The following is a 9,529-nucleotide window of genomic DNA, read 5'->3' on the forward strand; positions in this document are numbered from 1 at the left end:
CGTCCGACAATGAGATCAGGAGAGTGGGTAAGCAAACTAGCTACCTATAATGTCATTAATGCATATATCAATTCAACTATATTTTCTACGCATCTGATTATTTTAGATATATATATATATATATATATCAAGAAACGCGTATAATAAAATAATTTAGCTTTGTAATTTTGTGCAACTCATGCATTATTAATGTGATCCATATATAACACAATTTTCCACAGGCCATTTTACGAAAGTCTCTCGCAGTGTCAATATGGAGAACCTGCGCAACGGATATTTGTTTCCTGAGGTAGGCTATCTAGACGTTAAATACTTTGTCGTTATAATTAGTAGGATTATTTTCGCTGTGCTTTTTGAATTTTAGAGTTATTTTTAATTTACACTTTAAATTTTAAAAACTCTCACACTCTCTCTCATGAATTTTGAATTATCCTCACTTAATCTATTTTCTTGTAATTTTTGTTAAAATTAGAAGGAAAAGGAGACGGTTAAGTGTAGTCATATCGTTTTTATTTTTTTTTAACAAAAAGATTATGTGGCTACATTGTTTTCTTTTTTTATATGTTTTTAACCGAAATTACTATAGAAGGGATTAAGTGAAAACAATTCAAAGTTTAGAGGGCAAAATAAGAGGTTTTTAAAGTTCAGGGGGGCAAACTAAAAATCACCTTGAAGTTCATGAGCATCAGTGATAATAATCCTAATTAGTATTTAGCTGCTAATTTTCTGTATGTTAATTCTTCTATATATTAAAAATATCCTGCCAAATATTATTGTTACTTTATTTTATTTTGTATTTTGTTTATTTTTATGTCTGATCTCGCCAGATATCGAAACGAGCATTTGATCATACTCAGAAGCACCCAGATGCAAGGTTGATAAGACTTGGTATTGGCGATACCACTGAGCCTATACCAGATATCATAACGTCGGCCATGGCTGAGGTATTCATATAAACCAAAACTGCCTTCACAAAGCGCACTTCAAATTGCTAATTATAACAATTATAAACTACTTTTCTTCATGATATATATTTTTTGTGGTAATTTATTTATTTACCTTTGGGTCAATTTAAAAAAATAAAAATCGAACTTTTCACAAAATCTACGTTGAAATCCAGATATCATGTTAAAACGTCCTAAAAGCGGTCTTAGTGTGTGACAGAGTTGATAAATATTTATTGTCAATTGATTGTTAAAAAAATGGCCGATCGAACACAGCAGTAAGTCGTGTGTGAGGGACACTACTTGGATTATTGAAGTGGGTGGGTTGCAAATGCTGTTAAATCCCTATCAGACGTTATAACATAGCAGGCGAAATATTAGTCCACTAAAAAAATATGTTTATCATACCAAACTGTTATTCAAACAATTAATCACACTCTGAAGGTCAATATACAAAAATGTCCATTAATTTGTTTTTTTATGGAAGACAAGTGAATTTGTGATTGATTATAAAAATTTTAACTAGATCGAATGAAAGATACTATATTATATCTGCTACACTAAAATATATAGTCGGATCAGGTTAGTAATTTTAAAATGTTTGAAAAGTCAAGAACCAATTAGATGAAATTTTTGGCAGGGCCCCCCCCCCCCCCCCCCTTTTTTTTTTTTTTTTACCCCCCTAGCTTTATTATTATTTTTAATATGGTTTTAATTTTAATATAGTAGGTATGTGTATAAATTAAATTTGAACCCCTTTAAATTAATAGTTCTCTATATTTTATTGGGCCAAACCATTTAGATTTTTAAAAATAAAATATTTAATTTTTTTAAGTCCATAAATATTAGTATAATCTTGATTAAAAAAAACATCGTTACTGTTGCTAGCCAAAAGAATAGATGGAAATTTGTGTAATTTTGGAGACCATTTTTTATTAATCCATTATCTTTTTTTTCTTGGGGAAGTGAATACGTTATGAATTGTATTTGTGCTTCTTTTTTTCCCATTGTTTTGGCAGTATGCGAAAGCTCTATCAACAATTGAAGGTTACAACGGTTATGGAGATGAGCAAGGCAACATGGTACGCATAAGAATTTTGAAGTTTTAATGTTTCAAATATGATACACTTTTATAATATTCATTTCTATTAATTAAATAAGAAAAAGTTTGATTGGATTATCTACTTCACTCTGCACATCTTATAATTTGTGTAAGAGATCCATGAAATTAAATTAATTAGTGTACATGGATGCAGGGTACGTATGGAAATTAGCTCGAACATGTTGATATCTATACTTCGATTTTTGTGCGATTAGAAAAAAATAAAAATAAAAACCCATGACAAAATTTTGTTTTATAGAAAACACACGAAATATCTCAATAATATTCTTGCATTTCGATCAACATGTATACTGACAGAACTGCAATATGCGGCGAATGGAAATGTGACAGGTTTTTATTCGTGTTCTGAGTTTTGTTGTATAGAAGAAAATGAAACCAGTAAATCAAACCAAAGAAAGAAAGGATAGCCTATTTTGACAAATTCTCCCCAAAGCAAATAATTAATCTCTTCCCAAAATTTTCGTTTTCAAAGTAAAACCAGACTACATACTCTTCAAGATTAAAAATTCAAACTTAGATAATGAATCATCTTTTATACATACATATATATAAACTTAGCAACTTTCCTTGCATGTAGGTTTTAGACTTTTAGTCCTTTTTTCCTAGGAGATATACTCATAGGTCTCGTTTGGTGCACATGATAACATAGTATAGTTTTAAGGTAATGGATTGAAATGTATAAGAAAGTATTGAACAAGAATTTAGTTTAGTTTAATCCCATATTTGGTATTGTGTTATTAGGATAAGGGCATTTTTATAAAAAAAAATTAAAAATTTAGGGTCAATTTGTAATTTTTTAAACTTTGAGGGGTACAAATATAAGTTTTGAAAATATTTTACTTATATAAAAATTGCACTTTGATCCCTATACTTTAAAAAATACAATTAGACCATAAATTTTATAAACATTTACAAATAAATTCTAGTGTTTTTCCCAATGTGCTTTAATCAAAAGTTATCCCATGCTTCAGTAGGGGATAGCAGCATCCCCTTCTAAGGGGTTTAATAATGGATTGGATAAAAATCCAGTCCTTTAAAAATGTGCACTAAACACATGTATTAAAATTTAATTTTATCTAATTCTCTTTAATCCTGCGCACAACAAACTTTTTGAAGCTTGGAATTCTGATTAATTAGTTGGACAAGAATGGGTTTCATACTGTGCATTAATTTTCGTTTGAAATCTTCATAAGTTTTTTTTTGACAAATACTCGATTAATGTTTTTTAAACACTACCATTCGAATTCCTAAGCTTGACTTGAATTTTATGGTGACTAAAATTCCTTCATATCCATTGCCGCAGGCATTAAGAGTGGCAATTGCAGAAACGTTATATAGAAATATGGGAATTAAAGGCAATGAAGTTTTTGTATCGGACGGCGCACAATGCGACATTTCCCGACTTCAGGTTAATTACATACCACTCATGATCATATTGCATGTTATCAAAAGAAAAAAAATATACATTATATGCAATATGATTTTTTTTCTTTATATAAAAAATACTGATCATATTGATATATATGGACAATATTATACGTACTAATAATTAAAAATTAGTTACAATTAACAAATTTTAAAACTAACCTAAATAGTAATTGTCATTCTTGCTATTTTGCTTTGGATTAATTTAATGCCTTTTTATTTTTTATTTTTTCCAAAGCATTGTGCAACCTCATGACCACCCTTTTACCATTTTGGCAGATGCTTTTAGGGTCCGATGTGACTGTGGCTGTGCAAGATCCTTCTTTTCCGGTAAAATTGCCACGACGAATGCATGACATTCATTTTTTAAAATAATACTAAAGACAGTTTAGTTCGTTTATTTAAAATTTTAATTTGAGTTGAGATGTGATTTTATGTGAGAGTTTTTTACTATAATAAAAAAAAGATGTAACTGTTTCTAAGAGCTTTTTACTATAGCATAACTCAAATTCTAAATTCGAATCAGTGAAATAAACGGAGCATAAATATCCTAATCGAACCAAGTTGAATTGGGTCGAGATATAATATATGGTGTACAAATTGAGTCCACAATTTATTCACATTCCAATTCTATCTATCAAGATATGTAGCATTTTCTTATGTAATATCGGTGACTCGTAAGTTTCGCAAAACAAAATACAAATCAACATAAAACTGTTTTTGAACATTCATTAATCGAGTTAAGACCACTAGACTTTGCGATTCTTAATTTGTCATGACTTTTTAGAAGACCATTGAACTTCCTGCTTCCTGTTTTGATCAGGCATACATCGATTCGAGTGTCATTTTTGGCCGAGCCGGAAAATTTGAAGAGGAAACCGGCAAGTATGGGAACATTGTGTACATGAAATGCAGTCCAGAGAACAAATTTTTCCCAAACTTGTCAATCACTCGGAAAACAGATGTCATATTCTTCTGCTCTCCAAACAACCCAACTGGTAATGCTGCGACCAAGCTCCAACTCCAACGACTGGTGGAGTTTGCAAAAGCAAATGGCTCCATTATAATCTATGACTCCTCATATGCTGCTTTCATCTCGGATGAGAGCCCCAGATCTATCTATGAAATTCCCGGAGCCAAAGAGGTATGTCCCTGACCAAATTGGTGCCCAAGAATTATGTTCACGTGGCAATATTAATTTGAAGATTTTCGTATTCAAAATTCCCCTGTTTTTTTTTTTTTTTTTTTTTTTTTTTTTAGAAATCCCCTCTTTTTTTTTTTTTTTTTTTTTTTTTTGCTTATAGAGTTTGGGGCCAAATTGAGACACAAGTATAATTCGGGGTGATCTTAAAAATGAAAACTTCAAATAGTGCCACATGTCCAATTCTGTCAAAAATTTGAAAGCAATTTGGATAGAAGGAATTTCTTGCAACGGTTTGATAGTTTATGGAGCACATTTACGACACTATAAAGTTTGAAGAGTAAATTGAGAAACTAATCATGTTCTGAAAAGACTTAAAATTAATCCTTTATATAATTAATGAAAACCAAAATATATCTGTCAGTCCATAATCACCGGAGTATTTTCTTCTCCTACTGTGTTGCTTACTTATGTATAAATATGTATTGTTATTCTTCGTTTAGACCTTGTTCTTATTGAAAAAATTGAATATGTAGGTTGCAATAGAGGTTTCTTCCTTCTCCAAATTTGCTGGGTTCACAGGGGTCCGCCTTGGTTGGACGGTTGTCCCGGAGGAGTTGAAGTACACAAATGGATTTCCCGTCATAAAGGATTATGACCGCATTGTCTGCACTTGCTTTAATGGCGCGCCCAGTATCTCTCAGGCCGGAGGGCTAGCATGCCTTTCTCCACAAGGTTACGAGGTTAGAAAATCTATTTCCAAGTAAGCAAAAAAAAAAAAAAAAAAAAAAAAAAAAAAAAAAACCAACCCCATCTATTTGAGTGATAATTTTATGGGAGTTTCTCTTATAGGTCAGTCCTACTGACATGGTTAATTTCTGACTGTTAAATTATGTTAAAATTTTATCATATTAAAAAAGTATACATAACAGATAATTTTTAATACATATCTAACGGTTGAAAATGGAGAACTATCGGTAGTTTATTTTTTCTGTCCTACAAGAGAAGCTCCCTAATTTTACACTAGGGTATGAAAACATATTTTATCAGTAGGGTTGTATTTTAAATCGTCACATTTAAACGCTTCTTTAATTCTGATATGGTTTTAATTAGATTTTACGCTTCAGAAATATGCATTATAATAGGGTGTACCCCTATTGTAATAACCTCATTATTTGTAATATGCTAACTCCATGCATTTAATTTCTTATTATATGTGGATTTTGTTTCTAGCATTGTTTCTCAATCATGCACATGTTGTTTGTGCAACTACTATTTCAAGTACAATGATCACGATCCGCACAATTACTACCAGATTTCATTCTTTTTAGTCATAATTGTCCAGTTTTAATCGTTGATCCATGAAAAATTTCTAAAATTACATTAGTTTATAAGGCAACTAACTATGAATACATTGCAATATTGAGCCTACACACAGTACTAGACAGGAGCCTTATAAAATAGACAGGTGAAATTGATGATGCTCGTAGTTAGGACTATTGGCAACATTGTACTATACTACTCATTTGACAGTGATCATTTTATGCATCTAAGCTTACATTTTCCTCCCCGCCCCCCAATTCAATAAATCTTTTGCAGGCAACAACTGCTGTGATCGCCTACTACAAGGAGAATGCTAAAATAATTGCTGATACATTCAGATCGCTCGCGTTGAAGGTCTACGGCGGCGAAAACGCGCCTTACATTTGGGTACATTTTCCAGGGCAGAAATCCTGGGATGTTTTCAACGAAATTCTTGCCAAAACGCACATTGTCACCATTCCAGGTAGCGGATTTGGCCCTGCTGGTGAAGAGTACATGAGATTTAGTGCTTTTGGGCGTAGAGAAAATATACTGGAAGCCTCCAGGAGACTAAAATCTCTTTACAAATGAAGTAGTTAATTACTATTTCAACATATATATATATATATATTTAACTTGGATATGGAAATATAAACTCTTTACTTCAAGATAAATTCATATATGATTTACCGTTAATCTAAATCTATAACTACAACCACTAGTACTAGTTCTTTTTGAGCCTTTTTTTTGTTTGTTTGTTATTCTTGGTTAATTTTTAACTGTGACAATTTTAGAGGTCTCTTCCTAGCTTGAAGAGGCAATTAATCATATGACACACCTGGGAAATTATATATGTTGCAAAAATGTTATTTGGTATGATGGGCAATACTGTTCCTAATCCTATTATTGTTCTTACGTGTTTTGCACCATTTCTATGGATGGAAACCCCCCGTGAACGTTCATGTAAAAATTATACATAAACGAAACTTCCTAACGTTGTCAATATCTCGATAGAGTAATCGTTCCAATTCAAAGTTAATACTCCAATTCCTATATAAATCCATCACTTTTTTTTAAAATAAATAAATAAATAAATAAAATGTATTGCATTAATTGAAGAGTGGCCAAATTGCATTGACAATATCCGCAGTACAATCAGGAATTTGAACGATCATATTTTGACAAAAGAGTCAATTGTGCTAGTGTGTGTACTGCTCTGTTACACTCTCAAAGAACTGAACAGCAATTACCACCACCAGACTGCAGACTCAGGTCCCATTTAATTTGATTAATCCGAGTTTTGTTACGATTTTCAGAAATAGTCATATTTAATTTTTTTATTATAATAAAAAATTCTTATATAAAATCACATCTCAACTCAAATTAAAAACTCGAATCAACGAATTAAACGGGCCCTCAATCTCCGATTCCTATCTCAATCCATCATTTTTTTTTTTTTAACGAGATATCTCTCACTTTTCCTGTCTTATAAAAGTGTGATACTTTAATAATGCATAATAATGTAGATTATACAAGTCACCGTGCACTACAGGAAATAAACAAGATGTATTATTGCAATTACTTTTCTGACAATTATGTTATAAAGAATATCTATACACGGATCATGAGTTCATCAGATTACAAAATCATACCCGATTAAGAATGATATATGGTCATTTAACTTTGAAGCTTTGTCCAGCATGCAGTACCCATTCATTCTTACATGTAATGCATGTTTTTGAAGACTAAATCTAATTAAAATCATATCAAAATAAAAAATATACGAAACTGATAATTTTTGATATAAATGAAACAATTCAAACAGAATCTTACCAATTAATTGTTTACTCAATACCTACTAACGTAGTGTGAGGGAATGAGGAAAAAAAAAATTTCATAGAAACACGTCGAAAAGGAGAATCATAAAAAGTAGAATAAAGAAAAAAAAAAAAAAAAAAAAAAGTTGACACAAGGAAAGGGGGGGGGGGGGGGGGACAAGGAAAGTGGAGGGGGGAGGGTGATGAAAAGAGATTTTGGGTCTTTTAAGTACATTAAGATTAAGATTAAGAAAATGTTAAGATAAGATTAAAATTAAAAATAACATAAGATCATGATTGAGGTAAAATAATAAGGTGTTGTTTGGTGTAAGAGTTCTGAATACGAAATTATGATTCTGATTCAGAAGCAGTGTTTGTTTACAAAAAGTAAAAAGTGGTTCTAATTTGACTCAATCTGAATCAGTATTTAGTTAGGATGATTCTGATTCAAGATTTGAACCATGATGTAATATTTTAAATCATGAATCACCCATGATTTTAAAACTACCTCCTCCTTAGTTTTTGGTGGTTCAAATTCCTGATTCTAATTCTGGTTTCAGAACCATGATTTAGATAAAAAATCATGAATTATAGTTCTAATTTCAAAATTAAAATTAGAATCACCTTTGTTTGAATCTCGTACCAAATGAACCATAAAATGCCCTTTTTTTCTTATATAAAAAGAAAGCAAAAGGGGGGGAAAAAAAAACTTGGTCAGCAAGAAAACCTCAACTTCTTCGGTATTTCTTCGGTTGAGCAGCGCTGAAAAAGTCAAAACTTTCAACTAGAAGACAAATGAGGGCCTTTCTCAACTGTAGGCCAAGACAAAGTGAAATGCTTGTTTCCCAAGACAAAGGCCCAACTCAACCGCCTATAAATACACCCATCAACCTGTATTTTCTACCCATTCAAAGCAACCAAATTTCAGCTCATAACTTTTGACTTTTATTTTCTTTATTCATTCATTTATTTTTTTCATTGCTATGGCAACTCCTGGTTACTACATCGCTGAAGCTCATGTAATGAGGAAGCTCCACAAGGAGAAAATGAAGCAAATTGAGGAAGAAAGAGCCAAGAGATCAGGCGACGACGTCGTTTCGGGGGTGAAAAGATCAAGCACTGGCTGTTTTGGGATGTTCAAGAAAATCCACCCAAGAAATAATGTTGCTCAGACCATGGGCTCGGCTGAAGAAGAAGAAAAAGAAGTCAATAACTTGGATTATAAGGCTTTATAGCGTCTGAATGAAGAGGGAAGAGTATTTTCCCATTTGGGTTTTGTTCTGTAACTTTAGCTGTTACGACTATATTGAAATAAATAAATAAATAAAAATCTGCGTTTTGGTTCCCGAAAGAAAAATTGCGTTTATTTTCCCTTCTTAATCTCCTAGCAAGTAGCAACAGAACATTCCTTCGTTGTATTGTGGATTTCTCTCTTCATCCAAAAAGTAATCACATTAGTCAACCACAAAGAGTTCAAAAGTACAATTATCAAAAAAAAAAAAAAAAGAGTTCAAAAGTACCATGAATTAAGATCATAAAACGATTCCCATTTCATTATTTAGTAAACTCTAATGATTCCTTAAGTTCCAATAAAAAATATTGATAATTAAAGTCTTTGCTAACCCAAAAAGATTAATGGCATCAAGGTGTTACGATAATTTGATGTACCAAAGTTATACGGATACAGTAAAACACAGTGTAATCTGTTTGTTTATCACAAAGTTCTATAAAAAAAAAAAAAAAAAAAAAAAAAAAAAAAAACAAATTTTTTTTTTTT

The 9,529-nt window shown here is 31.4% G+C and overlaps 1 protein-coding gene across 1 annotated transcript; it reads left to right on the top strand.

Moving 5' to 3' along the window:
• LOC21404371 (aminotransferase ALD1, chloroplastic) lies at positions 1-6,813 on the top strand. Its single transcript, XM_010107559.2, has 9 exons — positions 1-27; positions 222-289; positions 828-944; positions 1,964-2,026; positions 3,371-3,475; positions 3,772-3,822; positions 4,316-4,636; positions 5,170-5,376; positions 6,233-6,813. The coding sequence occupies exons 2-9, from the start codon at positions 254-256 to the stop codon at positions 6,524-6,526; spliced, it is 1,194 nt and encodes a 397-aa protein (XP_010105861.1). The 5' UTR covers positions 1-27; positions 222-253; the 3' UTR covers positions 6,527-6,813.
• The last annotated feature ends 2,716 nt before the right edge of the window (positions 6,814-9,529 follow it).

The sequence above is a fragment of the Morus notabilis genome, unplaced genomic scaffold (genome assembly GCF_000414095.1).
Source record: "Morus notabilis unplaced genomic scaffold, ASM41409v2 Scaffold206, whole genome shotgun sequence".
Classification (NCBI taxonomy): Eukaryota; Viridiplantae; Streptophyta; class Magnoliopsida; order Rosales; family Moraceae; genus Morus; species Morus notabilis.

Excerpts from the sequence above, each read along its gene's own strand:
- LOC21404371 (XM_010107559.2), top strand. The coding sequence starts at position 254 with ATGGAGAACCTGCGCAACGGATATTTGTTTCCTGAG. Across the intron at positions 3,823-4,315 it reads TGCAAGATCCTTCTTTTCCG|GCATACATCGATTCGAGTGT; the intron begins GTAAAATTGCCA and ends TGTTTTGATCAG. Across the intron at positions 4,637-5,169 it reads AAATTCCCGGAGCCAAAGAG|GTTGCAATAGAGGTTTCTTC; the intron begins GTATGTCCCTGA and ends TTGAATATGTAG.